At 42.0% G+C, this 23,553-nt stretch overlaps 1 protein-coding gene across 1 annotated transcript in view; it reads left to right on the top strand.

Moving 5' to 3' along the window:
- Positions 1 to 9,541, top strand: part of LOC146799893 (cytosolic phospholipase A2 gamma-like) — a 335,231-nt gene extending 325,690 nt beyond the window's left edge. The window contains exon 12 of the mRNA XM_085623690.1: positions 9,013 to 9,541. Within this exon, the coding sequence (XP_085479816.1) occupies positions 9,013 to 9,185 (173 nt within the window). The 3' untranslated portion in view covers positions 9,186 to 9,541. The remainder of the gene's footprint in view (positions 1 to 9,012) is intronic.
- The last annotated feature ends 14,012 nt before the right edge of the window (positions 9,542 to 23,553 follow it).

The raw sequence follows: 23,553 nt of genomic DNA, 5'->3' as shown, positions 1-23,553 counted from the left end.
TCCTCCATGTTTAGCAGGATAGTTATAACTCTACCAGTGCTGGGATTGATAGAGTTATATGTATGAATACAATTGAACTGAGAAATGAATCTGTTAATCAGTACAAATGGTTCTGGTGAAGTCTGAGGAATGAATCTAATAAACAGTATTTTTATGGAAGAATCCAACTATTCCTCACCCACCCATATTCTTTTTAAATGTATGTGTGCTTGCAGCCTGTGAGTTTGGTGAGAGTATCTTTATAGTACAAGAGTCATCTCTCATGACATATTATTGTCTTTTGTACAGTGCACACACAGATACAACGCATCCATGCACACTTTGGCTTAGGGTACAATGTGTTTTATATAGTGCTTGATGCTGCTCCTCTGCCACTTCTTATTGCTGTAAATATGGTACTACCCAATCTATTGACACTGAATTCAGTCACTTCAGAAGGAATAAAAGCTTAGTCTGCCTAGACAGAATTGAAATTTGAAACTGCACATGTAAGTAGTCAGGGTTTGACATACTAAGCCTTTATGCAGATACAGCGAGGAAACATCTTCAGTCTCCCATATGAAATGGCCATCAAAAAGGTGCCCATGGAGGCACACAGAGTTGGGTACTCCAAAGGAGTGTGTCACAGAGCTCTGGCACACACGTCCCTTGGAGGCTGATATCCTGGTTCCCTGGGCCCTCAATGGGCCGAAATGGAGGCTAAGGCAGGGGTAGTGCTTTGGTTAACAAGTGGGGGAGTGAGACACGGTCAGAATCACAGAAAGTCTGCATGCAACCAACTGGCTTGCTCCGAAATACTGGCTCCCGCAGTCCCAGGAGCTAAAGGAGCCGGAGATCCCCGTTAGTGGGAGGACCACCTGACACTGAAGGCAGCGCTGACGTGGATCACCATACAAAGGACTGGTGGGTGGCCTCATGGGTCCCCTTCTACTTCTGCAAGTTATCTCTGCATAGTCGGCTGTGAGGATGGAGAAGCAGCTAGGCAGACACGCAGGGCTGAGAAAAGGGCAGAAGTAGATCAGTGGTGGCATTAGGGTGTGGGCTTCGCAAGGACTCACACAGAGTACAGTGAGAGAACTTTCCAGCTCGTGGAAGGGCCCCCCAGCTCCACACACACTGGTGTAAGGTTGGGCAACAGACCAGGGATGCAGTGATAGGGACCCCTGGGCTCAAAGGTGGAGGCCCAAATGGCACTGGAGAAGAGCGCCTCACCCATGAGAGAGACCTGGACACCTCTCCCAGTACTGGGGGTATTGAAACAGTGAATTCGGGGCACTGTGCCAAGCCCCTGGACCTGGATGGAGGAGGACCACAGAGGCTTGATAGGGGAGATCTGCTGAGTGCCACACCAGTGGGTACGGGGTTGGTGGGGGCAGTTTTGGTGCTCCTGTGCCTGGGGGGCAAGGCAGTAGTCTTGCTCGGGGTCTGAGCTGCCCCTGGCCTGTGCTAACGAGGGTGCTGGGTATCTGGCTCATTAGAAGGCATTGTTTGCAGGGGCAGTGGAGGGCCTTGGGTGAGGTGTGGTAGCTGCGCTCTTGGAGGTAGACCTGTTTTTTCCTCCCCTTGGGGCGGAGGAGGTCCACTGGAGCCAACATTTTGGGTGGAGATGCATAAGGTGAAGCAATCGTCAAGATGAAGACCCCCCCCCCCCCCAGGTAACCCTCCCCGGTGGTGTCCTCCCATGGAGGTCAGCATTCTTGCACCACTGGGGTCTAGAACTCGGGGACTGAAGGTCCATATGGAGTCGATTTTGGCTGCCATAAAAGACACAAAATCAGCCCTGGCAATCAAGATAGATACTGTGGCCCAGGATGTGGGTCTCCTTTGGGCTGATCACAAGAAATTGGCCGAAAGGTTGTTAGGGACGGAATATGTGGTCACTCAGCTTAATACCGTTGTAGCACACAGCAATGTTCACCTACTCAAACAGGAGCAAGAAGTGTCAGCATTGAAGGGGAAGCTCGATGACATGGAGGGATACTCATGATGCAATAGTGTCTGGGTGGATGGAGTCTCAGAAAAGACGGAAGGCTTAGTCATTGAAGTGTTTCTCAGGGAGTGACTGTTTGCTCTAGTCCTGGGGGGGTAAAACCTCAAAATAGTTCACAGTTTAACACACCTACAGAGTTCCCGGATAACGGCTTTGTCTGGGAAACCACAATGGGTGATTGTAGCCAGACTGCTGAAATTCAGAGGCAGGGGCAGCACACTATAGGTGGCATGGGCAAGTGTCCTATGATCACTGGAGGGGGTGAGCGTGAACATTTATCCTGATTATTGTAACAAAATGATCAGCACCCACTATCCGTTCTTTTATTTAAAAAAAATTGTACATTCCGAAGAGCTTAAAATCAAATAATGCACAGACTGCATTCAAATTACTTTAGAAAAAATCTTTCTTCATAGTTCTTTATTCATATTGTTCTTTTGTCATATTTTATTCATCAAATGTAGCCAACGCGTTTCGTCTCTTCCTAGAGTCTTCTTCAGGGCTACAAAATATAGACAATACATATAATTTAAAATTATTTTACTTACAAAAACCCTCTGAAAATAATTATATTATGTTAATGAAATCCACCTAGTAATGCAATATTAATATTTAAAAAATTGTATAAACTCGAATCTATTACAGATCCATTACTAAAACCATTATACAGAATTTAATTAGCAAATTGTTTCAATGAAATCCACCTGATGATACCATATTCAATATACAAACACTGTACAAATTCATAACCATTCCAAATCTATTACCAAGACCATGCAACAACAGTTCATTAGTGTCATCCAACTTACTATTTCCATTTCACCACTTATGGGCCCCTATCAGCCAATTTTAAAGCATTATAGTTGCTGCTACATGAAATTACAAGTTAGATGCTCGGACCTACATACATAAAATTACTCAATGACATGTTCTTATCTTATTATCCCCTTTATATCCTCCAGTTGTTGACATGCCTCAAGAAAAGAAGAAAGGAATTAATAGAAGAGAGTAAATTGTGAATAAAAGCTATAAAGATTGAAAGAATAATCATCTTTGTAAAGGGACAGGAAATAGGAAGAGAGAAATGACTGGGACCTGAAAGGGGCTGGGGATCCAACTTGTCTTATCTTCTATACTATTTTCATATAGCCCATTGCTGCACTGAGTGCCACAGCCACATAGTGGAATAATATCACACCCAATATGGCAGGTACAATAATACAATATGACCTGGGAGGGCAAGCACTCAAAATCTGCTCCTGGAAAGTAAGTAGACTGGGGCACAGGCTGAAAAGTGATATAGTGTTCAAATACTTAAACCAAAATTACCCAGATTTGGTCTTAAAGGAGACACATTTAACAGGTAATAGGTGTAGATTCCTCACACAGGGTCGCTACTGTCTCGCCCAGAATTTACGGTGGCTGAAGAGGGGTGGGGATTCTGGCATGTAAATTTTTGCTGCTACAAGTTACCTGTACCTGGGTGGATCCACAAAGAGGCTATGCTGCGATTAGTGGCTACTGGAACAACAGATGCCTGGTGGTAGGCCTGCAAGCTGGTAGATTGGTGAAACTGGGAGAATGGTTAACAGAGGTGCCCTAAGCCCTTGTGATAAGGGAGGGCTTGCTAAACCTAACCCTGGAAGTGGACCTCAACAGGGTGACCAGGTCTGACTCAGCCCAGAGTAGATGCCCTCCTTTATGACTTTCTGGAGGTGGTGGGACTGGTTGATCTATGAAGAGAAGAACACCCTGGGGAAAGACAATACTCATTTACCTCCAACGCGATGTACTCTCTATCACATCTGGACTATTTGTTGACACAGCGAGAAAGCAGCAGAGCATTCTAATACACTGAGTATTTGCCCCTAGGCATTTCAGACCACTCTTCTGTAGCCTCAGCCCTGTACTCTGCTGAGAGCAGGATGGGGATTTGGTCCCTGGAAACTCATTACAACAAGCCACCAAATTACATTTTCAAGACAAAACTGGGACAGTGACATCCCACATTACCATGTGGGAAGCCTACAAAGCGGTTCTGAGAGTACACTTGATTGCATACCTAGCAGGAAAAAAGAGGTAAAAAGAGAGGGATTGCAAGGACTTAAAGGAGTGACTGATTCAGAATATGTGGCGAGCCCATCCACAGAGTTGGCACATCATGTGGGGACCCTACGTTACAAATAAAGAACCTTGGTTAAGTGTGAGGCCAGTAAACATTATTGGAGCACACAGAGTAAGCTCTATAAAGCAGGCAACATGGCCAGGAAGATATTAGCGTGTGCCCTGTCCTGAACGAGGTGGGTCAAATGAAGATCTATAAGGTTTCGAGAGGGGGTGGGGTATGGCTGGCACACTAGGCAACATTGCACAGACGTTTGCAGATTACCTTGGTCAAGTATATCAAACATGACTTGGGACACCTGGGATGACATGCGTGGATTCATCAGGGATATCCTAGTTCCTCGACTTGAGGACAATGCAAGACAGTCCTTGGAGGGGGAGATATCTGAGATAGAAATCTTGGGAGGCACTGGCCAAGATAAGGGGCAGGATGTCCCTGCATCTAAACAGTGTCCCCTCAGAGTGCTTTCAAATAATGAAATCACGCATAGTAGGCCCCCTATGGACATATACTGTGAAGCTAGGGAACGGGGCATACAGTCCAATGCCCTACATTGAACCAACATTGTTCTAATCCACAAAGAAGGAATAACTCCTTAGGAGTGTGGACCTTATAGACCAAATTTCACTCCTCAATGTGGAGACACAAGTTTTGGCAAAGGTGCTGGAGGACTGACTAATCCAAGTAGTGGACACTATGGTTGATTAGGAGGAAATACAGCAGGAGGAATCCCGTTACCCAGTTGAGACCCTGGCAATGTAATAACAAACAACAATATCTCAACAGGTTATATTTGAAAGACAATTAATCAAATGTAAACAAATACATGAGGAAGACAAAAAAAAGAGATACACCACGATTTAATATCATGTTCTGTATTATATGTTGTAGTGGAAAGGCAATAATTTCAGACAGCAATACTCTTTCTTCGATATAGGTGTAATCACAAAGGTGCACACATAGGGGCCTATTAGCATGGTGGGCGGATCGCCACCACCCAACCGGTGGTCGAGATCCGCCCGCCAAAACACCCCGCCGGACGGCCTTTTACCCTTTGTCACATTAGCATGGCGGGGGGTACCGCAGCGGACGGAAAGACCGTCTGCTGCTTTTCCGCTGGTAGGCAATCGTCACAATTGCCTACCGGGCAGAAAGGCCCATAATATGGTGGCGGTGCCTTGCACGCACCGCCATCCATATTATGATGTGGTATTTACAATGCCTTTCCATGGCGGAGACTCAGCCATGGAAAAGCATGCAGAGTTCTCTTTGGGGGCCTGTTGCGGGCCCCCTGAGGGGTGGGGGCTTCACTTGGGGGGTACCCATGATTCCCCCCGAACATTGGCATGCACAAGATGGCTGGCACCACGCGGTGCCTGTCACGTTGTGCATGCCAATGCACAACATGCATATATTGCATTGTGGCGGGTGCTGCTTACAGCACCGCCCACCACAATGTAATATATGCGGGATGCCACCGTGGCAGTGGCATCCTAATTGCCAGTGCGGGACCACCACTCCACTGGCGGCCGGTCCCAGCACCGTTAGGGTGGCTGGCATCCTAATGGGCCCCATAGTGCTTGTGAAACATAATTTGGGCCAAAGAAGCTGTGAGAACCTTGTATGGCTTCTTTAGCTCATAACATGTTTCAAATTAATTGTGGCCTCACTGCTCGTTATAACGTATGTACCATTTTTAATCACGCCTTCAGCGCTGTCTGTCACCATTTCACATGCCTCACTTGCACGTTCACCCTTTCACAAGCACTATGTTTGTGATTACACCTATATTGAAGAAAGAGTGCATTTGAATAATTTGACTCAGTGGAGTGGTAGTACCTATTTGGCATACTGCAGAATATGAGCGTTAGCCTGTTCTTGTCTTGAATGGATCAAGTTGCTGCATAGGGAGCCCCTCTCTAACATCAGAGTCAAAGGCACTTTTGAAAGTATTTAGGCTGGGATGAAGTTCAAGGCAGGGGTGCCCCTTGTATTCCCTCAATTTTCGCTTTGGCGACATGGATAAGGGGGGATGCGCTGATTTGTGGCCTGAAGTGGGACCCAAATTGGGAGGACAGATTTCGCTTTATGCAGATGACACCCTCCTGTACCTGTTGGACCCAGCAAGATCGGTCCTGTGAGTTCTTCGGATCCTCGAGGTGTTTGGTAGATTTGACAGAATACTTGAATACTTATTAATTGGAGTAATTCTTCAACCTGCCCGCTGACTGACTTGGGCTGCTTAGCTACTGGGTTTGTCCCTTGCAGTGGGAGACGAGGAGTCTCAAATACTAGGGCATATACATAACTGCGTATCGCTAATTATTTTTCTGGGTAAATCTGGAGGATAAATTGAATGAATAAAGGAGAGAGGTGAAAAACTGGTGAAAACTGCCCCTGTCCATGGCAGATTGGGCTGCACTGTATAAAATGATTTACTAACCCAAGATCCTGTACATTCACCAAAACACTCAATTTGAAATACCCGACCATTTCTTCAGGACGTGGAGGCAACAATGAGCCTGGTAAAGAGGAGCGTCCAGAATAGCCCTGGTTTCCCTCAACAGGAAAACATATGACAGGAAGGGTAGCCACCCCAACCTGCAAATATATTACCGGGCAGCCCAGTTGCTGGTGGTGAATGACTGGACCTTTCATGACACAGCAGGACCTCTTCTTTTTAGCATACAGGAGACCGATGAACCCTGGGGGTTCCCTGGCCCACCTCTACCGGATGTCATGACAATCTCCTTGCTGACCCAACAGCTGTGGTGGTTAGGATCTGGCAACATGCAATGACCCTTCTGGCATGGAAGGGAAAAGTGATGTTAGAAATGCCACTCTGAGGTTCCGAGAAGTTTGAAAGGATTGAGGACAGTGGAGGGTCATGGAAAGTGGGACCTTATTGAGATTTCAACGCTGTGGGATATCTACAGTGATGGTGGTATGATCCCAGTTGTGGAGTTTCAGCAACAACTTGAGCTGACAGCAGGCCATTCCTCCATTACCTGCATGTGCAACACAGACATTAGCGATATTGGGCCTTACTGCGCGAGGGGGCAGAGGAAACACCACTGGATCCTAAATCTACACCACTGTCCAGGCCAATAGCCTACTCCCCTCCATACACTTAGGAGCAAATGAGAATGAGACCTAGGTGTCTTGGAGGATGATGCATGGAAATAGGCATGCCGATATCCTAGGGAGCTAGCTACACAGGCAGGTTTCTAGGCGATACAGCTAAAAACAAATACTTCTTGGGCATACATACTTCCCGAGGACGTGCTTATTCATGATATGTAAAACTGGTGATGACCTGAACCTAAAGGGGCTTCAGCAGAAAGGAACTCTCCTTCACATACTGTTGAACTGCACCGCTATCATAGTCTATTGGGTAAAGAGCAGCGGTAAGATATCCCAGGTTATTGATTTTACACTGCACATAGCACCCAGCCTAGTGATGATTGGAATTTGGGGGGAACTCACCCTGGACAGGTATGTACTGTTATTTTTGCAATGCTGCATCGATGGTGGCCCGGAGAGTCATAATCAGATACTGGGGGAGGCAGCTTTACCCCAAAAGTGAAGGACTGAACTGGTGCATGATAGTAGAGAAGTTGGTCTACCAAGCTTGTGCAAAGGAATTTGAGAAAGTGCGGAGGCCATGGCAGGAGGCGGTATATGACTTAGAATGAGGTATGCCTCACCTTTTTATGCGGCTGGGAGATCACCCTAGGACAAACCGCGGTATGCAGATGTTTATGGAGATGCCAACTGGGCCGTATTATGGTGGCAAAGGTACTGTTGTGACGTGGGGAGGGACTGATTGACTTCTATATTACTATTTTGTTATTTGTCTGTTTGTGCATTCAAACTCAATAAACAGATTTATTTAAAAAAAAGAAGGGTCCGTGTAAAAAGTCTGATATATCCCTACACAGACTAAGAGGTATGTGTAATGTTATGTATGTTGCTTGTATAGCACTTTGGGTTGCTTCAAGATCATCTTAAAAATGTAGATGTGACAGAAAAGCAAAAAGGCAGATAGATGAGATAGGGAATGAGGAAGGACTAATTTGGTTGGATTTTCTTTTCGAAAGCCGAGTGTCAGTCAGTTGCTGACCTGAAGTAGGAAGTGGACAAATCAGAAACAAGAGAGGAACTAGACTACATTAGATGAAAGGAAAGAAAGGGTGTAGGAAGGTGGTAAAAACGAAGGAGGCAATCCACGTGAGGAATCGGGGCCTAGCAGAGCCTTACAAAATGTGTTTGACTATTGCCTAATGTCAGGGAGGACCAGGTATCTGTATCCGGAAGATAACACAGAGGCTGACAGTCAGCAAACAGACCTGGAGAGCACAGACAGTCACAGTCAGACAGTACACAGGCAGACACTTTGAGGAACTGTGGGGTGAACAGACAGAGTGAAGGAAGAATGCAAGGATGAGGGTTTCATTGGACACTTAATTGTTAGTGGCTTTGCTGATAAAATCAGGTTTCTGGCTGAGGAAATACTGGTGTCAATCCTTATTAAATCCCTCTTTTGAATCATGGATTACTGCAGCAATCATGCCAATAAGACTGCCTACTCTCAATGAAATATTTCTTAGCATTACACCTAACACAATGCCAGGAAACGGAAGACAATTTATTTGATATGTTTGGTGATTATGAAATCCTATTTTAATGGTATTGGCTTGAAATAAAATAAGTATCTTCTCAGCTTCAGCTGCATGTTTACTTTGCTGCAACAGCCCCTGTCTGATTCATGTCTCTGCTGCACAGGACCAAGACTGTGCCTACTAATACCTGTATTCTAATCATTCTGACTGTTTGAACCACTCCCAGCACTGGGGAGATGATGCAAATATTGATGTTTTCTGATGTACATTCATAGGTGAAATACAGAAGTACAGAGACACATTTTCAACATTCAAAGCTTCGTATGGCAAAGATAACGTAGAAGATCTTCTGAAGGTATCCAAACTAAATGTGCAGAAGAATAGAAACAAAATACTGGAAGAGCTCGCCAAGGCCGTTCTTGCAAGAGGAAATAAGCATAAGAAATAAAAGTGCTATTAATCATTTGCCTTTGGTAAAAAATGCCCAATATTTCACTTATAAGCTTTGTACTACAAAACATACAAGTAAGAGGCCCCAATCAATCATTCATCCAGCTCTTATGAGCTTTGTTTACTGTCAATTCTCGTAAAAGTACATATCTAGGTGTATGCCAGCTATGTGTTCCATTTTTCCTTATATTTTTCCAGCACAGGTGTAAATTAAAAAATCTGATTGAATTTCTTGTAACACGATGAGTGTTCACTTTTTCATAACTGTTGTTTTTCAAGTACTAATGTTTTCTTTGATTTTCTCATATCTGTGATTCATCTTCTAAAAACCAAATAAAGCATATTTTAAATAAACATGTTTTGCCGATTTCAGTATTGGAATTCTAGTAAAGTGATTGTTGAGTTCAAGTAAGTTATGCCGCTGCCGTGGCTGTACCGCCCACACATCACCAGCTCCGCAGTGATGTCATAATGCGGCGATCGGGATGCTTGGTAGCGTGTTCCCGCCCAACGCATAATCAGGCCCATAATTCTGGTGAGGAGGAGAAGAGTAAGATTGGATGGCCTTGAATGAATAATAGGGCAGACTCAGAAGGACTCAAGTATGATGCAGGAAAGTTCCTGCAATAAAGAGTCCCCCATGAATCTTACCAGTCCCATCATTTGAGCAATACATTTTTCAGGAAGGATTTGTGCACAATTTCTAGCTATCTTTATTACATTTAGACAAAACGTTAAACAGGAATTTAGACAAGGCATAACAATCGCATATTTACAAACTTAAATCTATAAAATGTTCTGTATTTATAAAATCCCTAAAGGGGCCTCTGTATACAAACTAAACGATGTTTAATTTAGAGTACTTATAAAATGGCAATGTATTCCTTAAAGTTAACTGTAACATTATTTGTAATCATTCTTTAGTCTATCAGTAAATATATTGAAAAAGGGAACTAAGCATACCTCGAACAAATTCTTCATGAAACCGTATTGCCTCTAACATCCTCAGGATTTAAAAACATTTTTTTTTAAATTATGCCCTGCAGTCTGCCTGAAGCATTTGCTTGTAATTTCAGAGAGAGACTGCATAATTGACACATGGGGCATGATTCACAAAGGAAACTTACACTTTTGTATAATTTATATTTTTTTGTATTTTTATTACTTTTTGATTATAAGCCATACATGACCAACCACTGGTACTGCAACACCGTCCCTTAGAAAATATTGGATATAGGGAATTAAATAATACCTGTTAGTAAATAATGTTTAATTAAATTAGGTTATATAAAATTGTAAAGCATATAATTAAAACATTTAGGGCCCTATTACGATGTCGGGTGGCCTTGAGTCTGCCCAACATCTCGGTTATGGGACCAACCAGCTAATTTCAATGTGAACAAACACTATATTCAGTCGCATACTCCCATTTCTTAATGGGAGCTCGTGTTACCGCTGTAAACCGGCCCCAACACAAGTTTCCTTCGAGAAATGGGAGGTGTTGTTCATCCCTGCATTCCGTGGCAGGCACCTGCAGGAGCCTGCCACAAGGTGCAGGGATCAACAGGGGGGCACCATACATGCCCACTCTGTCCCCAACCAGAGGCTGCACACACAAGGGGGCCTGCTGGGACCCCCAAACACATTTTCCAACATGGTTTCCATGTTGGACAGGCCAGCATGGAAACCATATCAGAAACTGTGCACGGTAATCCCAAGGGCGGAAAGGCCCGCACTTTAGGATTACGTGCCAGTTCCAACTTTCAGACGGACTCCTTGAGCCCGTCGGAAGCCAACCGGAATAACTGGCCAGTTTAGTTTCTGACAAGTAAACAGAGGGGCCAATTACGATGCAGCCCGGAAGGCTCCGAAAGTCGGTCAGAGACTTTCAGGGCTGCATCATAATCGGCCCCTTAATGTTAAACAAATTCAGAAAAATAGTGCATATTTATTATTTAGTTATGAAATATTTCAATACCCTATTTTGAATTTAACCAAGATAAACACTTCCAAATTTGCTGACAGTCTTTGCAGCCCAATAGGATATTAGCACATCCAAACCAAAGTTTCAAAATACACAGAAATGACATCTGTACTCATTCAGGTTTTGCTGGATAACAATTTGAATTCAATATTGGCCATATTGGCCATGTGCAAATTGAAGAGAGGCAGGCAAAAAACCTCCTTGTTTTAATCCCTTATCTGTTTTATACTTTTCAGCTTTTTCATTTATCAATCTCGCATTAAACGTTCATCAAGTATTTATGTGAAATATCTGTATGAAAAAGAGTAGCCAAGAATTGATTCTCCAAATGGTATCTTTTGCCACAGTTAGTTTGTAATGACCTGGTGAAAAGGTCTAGTATAGTCTACCTAAATACATCTTTTTTTCCAGAAGTGTCAAAGCATTTTCAGCCATATTCACTAACACCATAATATTATCAATCATGCATGAACCCCTCCGCTTTTGACGTCATGTTGAATAGGGAGTGAGTTGTTTTTTTTTTTATCCATATAATTTAATGTTCAAATATTAAGTGAGCATAGTTTCTCTTCACAATGTAGGAGCACATTCAACCTTAAGATGGCAGGGCAGACCATGGATGTTTGTTTTTTAATAGGCCCCACATAACTGTCCTGCTACAAATCTGATCTGGTGCAACAGCTGTGAATATTAGCAAAAAAGGATAACAGCCCCCATAGCCTATGTTTAATGTTTGGTATAGCACTCTGTTAGATGTGGGTGCTCACATGACCACACATCCAATAATGTTGACTTTTACTGCCAATCCACAGCACAGCCCCCTTTTGTATTGTCCTTTGGGGGCAAATATCAGCCCCATACACCTGCCTTAATGCTGCCACTGTACAGGTACCTTTGGCCATCAGGTACCAGGATTCTCTCACTGTATATTCCTTTAGAAGTGATTATTTGTTCCTACTCCATACACCAGTTACACTCTTCGCTCATAAACCTATCCAGTTAAACAGCTCAAAGGACTTTGACACAGAATTGTTCTGTCAATGTAAATAACAGGATCAATGCTCAATAACGAAATCGAGTCCCTAATAGAAACTAGATCCCAGGATATCACTGCTGTATGAATGAAGCTGGTGCATCAAACAAATCATGATATCCAAATACAATATCAAATCTTAAACGAATGTTTTAGATGCAAATTAGTGGAAATGAAAATGAAATGAAAAGGAAATGCTGCAATCTTGAATGCAAGGCTGTGCACCTCAGTTTGAAGCTTTTTGGCAGCAGCAGAGGCTACCAAAAAGCAATTCGGAAAGCAAGAAAGCCTACATCCAGAAGCTCTGATGGTGCTGTGTATCCATATCACATTTTCAATACAGGAAACGTCTAATTCATAAGTAATAAAGAACCACTCCATGTGCATGCTGAGGATGTGCTTCTCTTTTAATATAAAACAATTAAATAAAAAATACAGAACAGTGATTTGTGAATCAATTATTAATAACTCCAATGATAACTTACCCATATTCTTATTCTGTCTCATTTTAGTAACCCTTTACCATCTTCAAATCTGAACTTAAGAAGGAGGTAGCTAGCTTTAAAAAACATAATGTCGAGGAGACTAAAATACAAGAAAAAAATATTGTGATTCAAAAATATTGTGATGCTAGAATATAGTTGTCGAGAATATAATTTTTTGGGGTACTGTGCTTTATTTAATACATACATTTTATGCGATTTTATTATTTGTATAGTTGTTATTTAAAAAAAATATAGTTTGTAATTGTAAGTGATTTAGATATTTCGTATAATTGTTAATAGTAATTTATAATGTCATAGTGGGTTAAAATACACAAGATCCAATGATCCACAAAAGGCAGGTTCACTTAGGAAGTCAGTGAGAAAGGTGCAAAGGTTTATTCACCCATCTAATTTATGGGTGAAAACATTTTCGCACCTTTCTCAACAACTTCTTGAGTGAGCCTGCCTTTTGCGCATTATTGGCTCTGCAGCATTTGAACATTTATTTCACAGGGAACTGTTCCTAGCGACACCACTGTTTGGGTTGGGCATTTGGTTGCACGCAAGAAGTTTTGGACATTGTCATAGCGGGTTGTTCGGTTTGCAGGGGAATTTTGCAGTGGGAAGTTAATTGATTATTAATAATTTAACAATTAATTACAAATTGTTCAATAATTAGTTATAATTGATTATTAATTATGTAAATTGTTCAATGCAGATTTATTTTAGGTGTCGGCTGCTGGATGTGCAGGCACATAGGGTGGGCAATTATATAAAATTAAATAGAACTTCATTTAATGTTTTTTACATTATTTTTTATGTTATTGCCAAATATGTAAATTCTTTAATTTAAATAAAAATTATGTTTGTTAAATTTATTTTTTATGTATTTTAGTGTTGATATGTGTATTACACATGAATTTTTAAAGGTTGTGTTTTACGTTTTATGGATTAGTTGGTTGGGGAAAAGATATCTATATTTTTATAAGAATTGATATTTTTATGTAAATTTATTTTTTGTTAATTAAGTATGCATAATTTTGTAAGAAAAGATTGTACATGTACACTCTGTTAAATAATTTCTTGTATTGTGTTTGTGAAAGTTAATTGAACAATTTTTTATGTATGAAATTAAATCTATTAATAATGATTTTTATCATTTTTGTAGTTAGTGAAGTTGAATTTACATGCAATTTGATTTATTTGTTTCTTTCTTTTTTATTTATATATTAAATAGTTTTTTTGGTATATATATATATACACATGGGTCTGTTTATGGATGGTATGCACCCTGCACTTTGCTTGTTATCTGCTCCATGACCCATGGCAGCTTTTGAAGCCTTAATAAAAGCGCCTCGTTAAAGGATCTCGACGTGCAGTTCTTCTGTTTGTCCTTGGAATAGTGTGTGGATCACAGGACTTGGTACAGAGGCTTCGAGATAATATAGATGTTTATATACATATATATTTTAATATTAATAATGTTTATATTTAGAGTCTACATCAATATGGTTATTTATATTTGTAATGCATTTGATATGAAGTACTTTCCCTGCTGTTGCTTATGCCTGAATGGGAGTAGTAGATTTACCTCGTCTGAACTCCATTGCTTTCTCTACTGTTACACTGACTGTAGTAGGAATAGTAAATCTAACCCCTTCAAACGCCAAGACATTTTCTACTGCTCTGCTGTTTGAAGTGGGAATTGTAAATGTAACCCCTCCCAAGTCCATCTCTTTCCCTACTGTTAAATTGTTTGGGTGGGAATAGTAATCCAACCCCTCTGAAGTCCAACACCTTCCCTACTATTGCACTGTATGGAGTGGGAATAGTAAATTGAACACCTCTGGAGTCCAACTATTTCCCTACTGCTGCACTGACTGGAGAGGGGAAAACAAATCTAAACCTTCCGCAATCTACCGCTTTCCCTACTGTTGCTTAGATAGGACTGGGAGTAGTAAATTTAACCCTCCATCATCCTATGATTTCCCTGCTGTTGCACTGACTGGGGTAGTAATAGTAAATGTAACCTCTCTGAGGACCAATACTTTACCTACTGTTCCATAAACTGGACTGAGAATAGTATATCTAGAATTCCCAGACTCCAATACTTTTTTCAATATTGGTTAATCATATTTGATATTATTTTTTTTATATATATACTATTTATCTTTATATTTTTTAATATTTATTGTATTTGTAGTAAATTTGTTTGTTGGGGTTTTAAAGTTTTTATATTACATTTTTTGCTCAATTAATTTATTTAGTAGTTAAAGTGTATCTATGTTTTTTTATTTGTGTATCTATTGTATATCATATCCTATCATCTATTATATAATATAAGTGTCTATTAGTATATTATTTATATAATATAATACATATTACCATAAAGCAGATAGATAGAAAGATAGATCAATATCAATATCTATAATTCTTTCTAATTGTAAATTTAAAAAATACAATTAGTATAATGTCAAATATGACAAAAGTAGGTATTTATAATAATTGTGTCACTATATATCCCGAACAGGCACCTTCGATCAGCATCAAAGCACTCAATCACTTGATGTATTTTAAAAAATAGTAGTAATTCTCAAATTGCAAGATCCCAAACACCCTAGATCCTAATATCAAAGAAGCTTTTGTTTTAGGAAATTCCTTAAAACTGAACTAAACTATTGTGGAGATCTGTTGGCTGTCATCTTTCACCATGGCCTTTGATCAAAGAATGTTTCACAATGGTGCTTGCTCCTTCCTACTGAGCTCTTATGACCTTTCGCTTATTTTGCTGTTTTTCATTTTATTTTCTTAATTTTATTATTGCCCAAAAGTTCCAGTGAAACAAAATAATTCACTTTAAAATACATTTTTATAATTAAAATAAATAAATAAAAGTGTATGAAAAAGGAGTAAGCCAGAAGTACCCATCTGTGCACGGGTAGAGATCTTGAATGAAATCGAGTAGAGCCAGAATATTTTCAGTGCTTTGAAGCTAAAAAACTTAGAAAAACAGTAGAAGAATTTCATCGAATAGAGCAAAACAAAAAATCTAATAAAGTGAAAAAGGATATCAAAGCGTTCACACACGAACGTGCCTACCCTATCTTAATAAAGACTTCTATACAAACAGATCCTACAACAACCCCCAGAACTCGAGACCTTGGGGACGTTTTAACAGACGTAATACTCTAGTGGGCTTTGCAGATACCTCACCAGCATCTTCTGACTCTGACGCAGGAGAAGGAACAAGTACCTCCACAAGGAACCCTAGCACTCATTTTTTAGGGAGGGATCAATCAGACCCCCCAAGGAGAGGACGTGGCAGACAGCCACGCTGGAACAATAACCCCCCAGGGGAACGCCAGACAAGACAAAAGTTCTATCAATGGTAAACTCACCATTGGACTCCAGCATTGACAATAATAACATGACCATTTCCATCTTTAACCTCTCCACTCATGAACTATCCAGTCATGAAATTTCGATCCTCAGCAAAGGGTTATCTTTTGTCCCTACTACTTACCCTAATTTTCTAGAGTTACAATCAGAATTACTTCAATTTTTTTGCAAAATAATACTACATAGCTACTTCTTTTCTTGCTGAATCCCAGTCCTACTAAAACATCTAACACACCATTCAGACGACCTTCAACCTTTTCACCTTTTGCCAACATGATCCCGAGTGAAATCATCACATTTGAGAAATTGGTCCTCAAAGAAGTATTGCGTTAGCGGGTACACACCACTACGTCCCATATAATATCTCTATGGGTGAAAAAACAGCCATATCAACCCTACGTGAAAGTAGTAGCCTAGTTATTAAACCTGCTGACAAGGGTGGTGGTATTGTGCTTCAGACAACCAATCAATACAAAGAGGAGCTTAACCGTCAACTTTCCAACACAGATCACTACTGTAGGCTCCCTACAAACCCAACGAAAGATACAAACCCTAATAAAACAAATTACCGATGATGGTCTACAACAGGGTTTTCTTAGCAAACACGAGTACCAATTCCCTAACACCAAATCCCCTCGCACACCTGTCATCTACACCTTACCTAAGGTACATAAACAACTGGTTAACCCTCCCGGCTGACCAATTGTCTCTGGTTGCGGGTCCATTTTGGAACCTTTAGGACAGTATGTCAACTACTTTATCTAGGACTTTGTCCCACTCACACAATGTTTTATCAGGGCCAGTATGTCAATGATTAATTTCATAGAGAACTATCCTTTTGATCCTTCCTGTGAAATTTTGTGTACATTGGACGTCGAGTCCCTGTACACCAATACACCACAGAGGGACTCCCTTCTAGTCATGGAGTCCATCCTCAACAAAAGACCTCGACCGCACACAGGCCCCACTGTTTTTATACTTCAGCTCCTAGAGGTCTGCCTAACAAGAAATTTCTTTTTATTTGAAGACCAATTCTACCAACAAGTGAAAGGCACATCAATGGGGGCTATTTTTGCCCCTAATCTGGCTATTCTTTATATGGACTCATTAGAAACCAACCATATGCTCTCAGTAACAAACCCATTCAGCTCATGCATAGGAAAATGGAAACGCTACATAGATGACATTTTTATGATATGGCAGGGGAGTGAGACCACACTTACTTCATTTCTCCACTGGCTCAATAACAACTGTGGGGGCCTGAAATTCACCTCAACTCATGATAGGAACTCTATTTCCTTCCTTGACCTCAACATTAAACACGATGGCTTTCTTATCACTGGGTTATTCCGAAAACCCACGGAACGCAACACCTTGCTGAGCTATGATAGCAATCACCCCCGTGCATTGAGAGATTCTCTTCCCTTATCGCAGTTCCTTCGTATTAGGAGAAACTGTTCCCTTAAAACTGACTATTTCCATGAAGCAAAAACACTCTGTGCTAAACTAGCCAGTAGAGGATACCCACCTAGATTGGTCAAAAATGCAATGAAAAGAGCATGGTATTGTCCCCGAGAGGTCCTAATAGAGCCCAAAACTAAATTCAACTCAGAACGCTTGGTATGCGTAACCACCTTCTCTCCAGTCTCAAATGCAATACGCAAAACCATATTACGCAACTGGTCTGTCCTAAATGCCGGCACACTAAATTTAGAACACCCAATGTTTGCTTTTAAGAAAAGCAAGAACATCAAAGACCACCTTGTTCGCGCAGCACTACCCAGCAACATAAAAAGCTCCAATACCCTTAATGATCTATGGGCCCTTGCACCGCTTAAAGGACACTCCAAATGTGGTAACTGTGTGGTTTGTGATTTCACCATAGAAGGGAAAGAATTTGTATTTAAAGATATAAAAAGTGAATTGAGTATGTTTACAAATTGTAATACTTGCAATGTGGTGTACGCAATTCTTTGCCCTTGTGACAAAATATACATCGGACAGACCACTCAAAAAATCCGTCTACGTTTCTCCCAACATCGGAGCAGAATCAGGTGCAAAACAGCCAACGCACCTCTGGTAGAACATTTTGAACTGAATGGACACTCAGAAAATGACATTCGCTGGACTATTATCACAGTGGTCAAACTACCCCCTAGAGGGGGGGACATTGCCAAACTTCTGAACAAAGAAGAATTGAAATGGATACTTAGAACTGACAGCCTCAACACTGGAATGAATCGCCTTGAGGACTGGACATCATTGATTTAAAAATGTCTCTATTATAAACTCCTAAAATTGGGTTCTGAAAAATGTTTTCTGTAAAATATATTGAATTTCCTGCCTCTCTGTTACTGTTTACTAGCCACCCACAGCCCTTTCCAAGATGTCACCACCTCCATGCCACCTTCAGTCCATCCTCCATTTCCATCAATCCCCTTACCTTAGTCCTTCCTCTATTTCCCCCACATCCCACCTGACCCATAACATCCAATCAATACTCCTGCCCCGCCTCCATATAACTCAGCATTGAATGCATGACTCGGTACGTATACACGTCCGACTGATTCCGCCATCGAGCCACAGCTTCTAATCGGTAAGTCCTAGACTCTAACGGGATAACACGCACGCTTCCACTCCTTGCCAGTACCTTAACCTTCCCCCCCCCCTTCTTCCAGGTGATCGAGCCGTGCAAGATACATAATAGTACCTATCCTTTACCGGGTATTCCCGAAGAATTCTACTGGTGAGTGCCTACCTTGGCTTACTTCGGCCCTTCCCACGACACCGCATGGGTGTAACCAATTCTTTTCACTCCTAGAGGCCGCCATTGTAGCAGCGCTCTCACCCCCAATCGCCGCCAATTCAGCAGCGCTCCAGAAGCACCTTCTGTTCCCTAACCCAAACCCGTTTAGGTATGTAATTTACCCGCACAAGTCACAACTCTGGCACAAGATTTCTTACCACCGCCCCCCCACAAACCTCCCTCTATTAATTACGCTTCCGTGGGTTGCATAATTCTGTATTTTTCATTCATGTAATGCATTATGATGTGGTTCGTACTTCCCACTTCAAATTGCCAGTAAATTGTGGTCCTATGACAAGACCTTGTTTTTAGAAATCGCTCGTGCTGCCTATATTATAGTTTCACTCCATCAACTGTATGTTTTTTTAACCGGTTTCTATGTTTTAATGTTTAACTCTCATGTATTAGAACAAATTGACCCACAATTATAAGATCTTCGTGATACCGTCTGACTAGATACACGTCTAAGGTTTCTGCTGGTTGTGTGCACGACTCATGCGGGCTCAACACGAATGATCACGATTCGCATATCTATAATTGGCATCTCCTTTCTAACTTTCTAGCGGCTCACTTCCTTTTACTTCTTATTGCGTCCCTACTTTGTAATGAGCACACCGGTTATTCTCCGCTGACACCTTAACCTTAAATATGCTCATTCTACATGTTCGTAGCATCTAACTGATCCTATTCACATCTTCCCCAGCATGGTTCCTATTTGCCGTTATTGCTCGCATCAGCACTGTACGGTTTTGGCCTAATTAGCCATCTTGATAGGTCACACGCATATCCCTAATCCATTATACCACGTACCCTATCACTTCCAGTACTGCTCCTTAACTACGCAACTCACTACCACTCACCGTTCTTAAATCCACACCTTCCTGAGTTTAAAACGGCGTAGTCTTTTAACTTCTTAACATCTAAGCATATATACCTAATTGCCTCTTTGTTGTATTTTCCTTCCACACTTTCCCTTCAGGCTAATAGGCTCTACCTAATAGGCATGTACCTTATGTCCTGATGATGAACCGCTCATTCTCTCCACGGTTCGAAACGCCGTCGACACCTTGATACACCTTTTACAAAAAACTGCTATTTATTTCTTTGTAAAGGTGTTTTTTGCGATTTGTTCCTCACAATTCTGTGTATACTCATGAGTAACAAATCAATTAGCATTGCCTGAGCCTCCTGTTGTTCACCGCTCTCTCTTGTACCTCATGGCTAAGTAGGACACAGGCTTGTGTCCCACTTTATGTACTGTTTGTACTAATTGTTTTTAAAATAGTTTAAAAGTAAATATTAGACCTCTACCCGGCTGGGCAAGTCAAGCTAATATAGTAACGACTGAGTCTATATTCATTTCGCTCTCAAAAATTCTTCCTTCTAGGGACCATTGTTGTCTAGAATAATTAAAAAGGGTTAGGACATATTCCTAAAGAAATGTGAACAACAAAATGCCTAGATGTTTAGCAGGAAAGTTATAACTCTACCATAGCTGATAGTTTTATATGTATAAATACAATGTGAACTAAGTGGGAAGTCTACTACAATAGTAAGAATGGATCTTCTTATATCAGGGAAATGAATCTAATAATAGTGTATTTTTATGGGGACATCCATCTATTCCTCACCCACCACATTTTCTTTTGAGGAGGACAAACTTGCCCATCCATCTGCCCAATTGCCAGTTGCTTTTCAGCCAGCATGAGCATGGCGGTCCAACCGCCACATCTGAGATGGCAGAGGGGGAGGGATACAAGGCAGAAACTCACTTCTACTCACCTATATCGCCAGGGAGCCCATCGGACATGTCCCGCCGCTGCTCTACCTCCTCGACCGCGTTCAAAACCTAGTCCGTCGCAGACGAAATCGGTTGTAAGTCATACAATTAATTGTTGTCAAAGACTCCTCTGCAAAACTCTGCCTGGCCTTGGAGCAGGCAAGGGAGTCGGGGTCCCTAAGTAATTTATGCATATACAGGGACCCTGTTTGGGATTGATCATTATCAATCATCGAAAATACATCCTTAGGATGCCCTCCTAGGCCAACACATTGGTACTGCACAGGCACACTGTACACAACTGGACATGTGTTTGCACATTATATACAATGATAGTGATGTGTTCATTATTTTGTATTTCACAGCAGCACCTCCTCAACAATATTAAACCCATTATTCTCTGTCATACATCTTTGACCCTTTCTCATTTGTCTCCCATGTTGCTACAGACATTCATTTTTCACGCAGCTTACCATTTGTTAAGTGTTGCTAAAGTGAGATTGAAGTGACTACAACTACCATCAGGCCTTGTCACTCCAACTCTAACCAAGATGCCACACTCCTTTTGCCCCTTCTCACTTGTCTCCCATGTCACATCAGCAGATCACTTGTCATGTAGCTTACCATTACTTAAGTATTGCTAAAGTGAAATTGAAGTGACTACAACTACCATGAGGCCTGGTCATTCGAACTATAACAAAGATGTTGTAGTGAATGTGACACACTCACAATGCACACATCCCAGGTCTTGTTTTGATGTCAAAGAAACATCTGTATGGATATGTCAGCAAAATCAAATACCGTTTCTCTGCTACTACTCTGGACTCTCAGACACCACCCTCGTGAAAAGGCAATGTCAGTCAATGGGATTACACAGAATCAGTCTGAGAACCAATCTAAGAGCACTATGGAAACACTCTTGGCAGGATAGCTATGCCTCCAAAGGGCGAACCCTGAAAGGTTGGGACACTGGGGCACAGTACATTTTGCACATGTCTGACAAACTCCATGGGCCCCGGACCTGAGAACTGAAATATATCAGGGACAAACAATAGCATAACCAAGTGCCATGCATGTGTAGGCTATGGGTCAGTGCACCTTATGAAAGCAATCACAGCACTAACAGCTTGTGGCATACAACTAGATGACGTAGCTGTTAGGCACACACTGTACAATGGGCACATGCCCATATAGAACTACACAAAGGCATGACAAGTTGACACCCTCCATGTGTGGATACATAAATATCAAACTTCAACACATCAAACACATATCCAACCTACATTATAGGAAGAAGCAGGAGCGGCTTGTGAAAGGTAAAAGAGGAGGGCAGGCAGGGGTTGGGGGTGTAAAAGGGGGACAAGGGAGAACAATTTAAAAAATCAAAAATTACTTACCTGCTGCCCTCCACCATCACGTCACGCTCTTCTGCTCCTCTCTTCTTCAGAAGGCACAGGATCCCTGCCTGCTCTGTGGCCAATCCTGCAGCTGCTATCATACATGAGAGCAGCGTCAGTATTGGCCTGAGCACCGATGATTTGCGCTCCAGGACAGACTGGGAACCTGTGCCTGCTCTCTCCAACCCCAGCAATGCAGCTGGGTTTGGAGAGTGTTTCACTTCACATGTGGGTTCGGCAGGCCTGATACGGTCAAACCCACATGCTAAGTGAAGGAGGTGCACATAACACTCCCCTCAGTGCCTGTCTTCACTTTATCCCTGCCACCAATGAAAATAAAATGATAATAAAATGTGTTTTTTCATGTTTTGAGGGTGCTGGCAATGGGGGCGATGCTCTGCCATAGTTGAGGATCCGCCCTTGGGAGAAGTGCAACCTGAATGATGTGGTCAGTAGCCAGGCCAAGCTGAAATACTTACCATATAACATGCCCCCCAATGCAATGTCTGCCCCATTTGGATGTCATCCCACAAAGGCATCCATCCAACATTTCCCTTTTCCTGTCTAACTCTAGCACTTGCTCCAAGACCACAGCATTCTAACCACATCAGCAAAGAGGGATCAAACAAGCACAACTGTACTCGCACATCACTAACTATGCAATAACTAGGCCCGGGAGTGTGCGGAGATTTGCCTTCTCCGTGTTCTGCAGAGAACGCGGAGAATGAAAATCTCCACACAGTCTGCAGCGTAGCGGAGTTGGCCAGCCCCCACCTCCACCCCCCTATAATAACAATGAGTTTTAGTACTGAAAAATAAATTAAAACCCACTACCTGTACTGTGGCGTCCCCGGGCTGCCCTCCTCCTCTTCGTCGTGGTTTCTTCTAATCCTTGCGAAAACTGCGCATGCTCGTGCGTCTGTGCATTTCTTGTGAGAAATGCGCGGGTGCATGTGCAGTTTTCACAAGAATTAGAAGTAACTGCGACAAAGAGGAGGAGGGCAGCCCAGGGACACCACAGTACAGGTAAGTGTGTTTTAATTTATTTTTCAGTAGTAAAATTAACTGTTAATGGGGGGGTGGAGGTGGGTAGCATAGGGGGGCTACGCGGAGGGTCACGCGGTGGGCCACGGAGTTTGTTTGTACAACCGTGGCCCTCCGCATAGCCCCACTACGCCCAGGGTTAACAATAACATGAAATAGGTAGAAAAGTAATGGCAGGACCAATGTCCTCCAAACCAGGAAATGTTTTAATGACAGTCGAATAAAACATCAAGGGACACAAAGGCCAATGGCCAGTCCATTGTCATATCATGTGCAACAGCACAAGGCTGTGCCACAAAACTTGCCGTTACCGAAACTGCCAGGGAACCTCCTCATAAAGGGATATACATTGAGCATAGCAGGCACCTCTAATATGGTACTTGAGAAGGGTGCAGGGAGGGGTGGGTTAGTCTTTGGGAGGGGCTTTTTGTGCTTGGG

This window comes from Triturus cristatus, chromosome 8 (genome assembly GCF_964204655.1).
Source record: "Triturus cristatus chromosome 8, aTriCri1.1, whole genome shotgun sequence".
In the NCBI taxonomy this organism is placed as follows: domain Eukaryota; kingdom Metazoa; phylum Chordata; class Amphibia; order Caudata; family Salamandridae; genus Triturus; species Triturus cristatus.
This window is presented reverse-complemented; position numbering and strand designations above follow the sequence as displayed.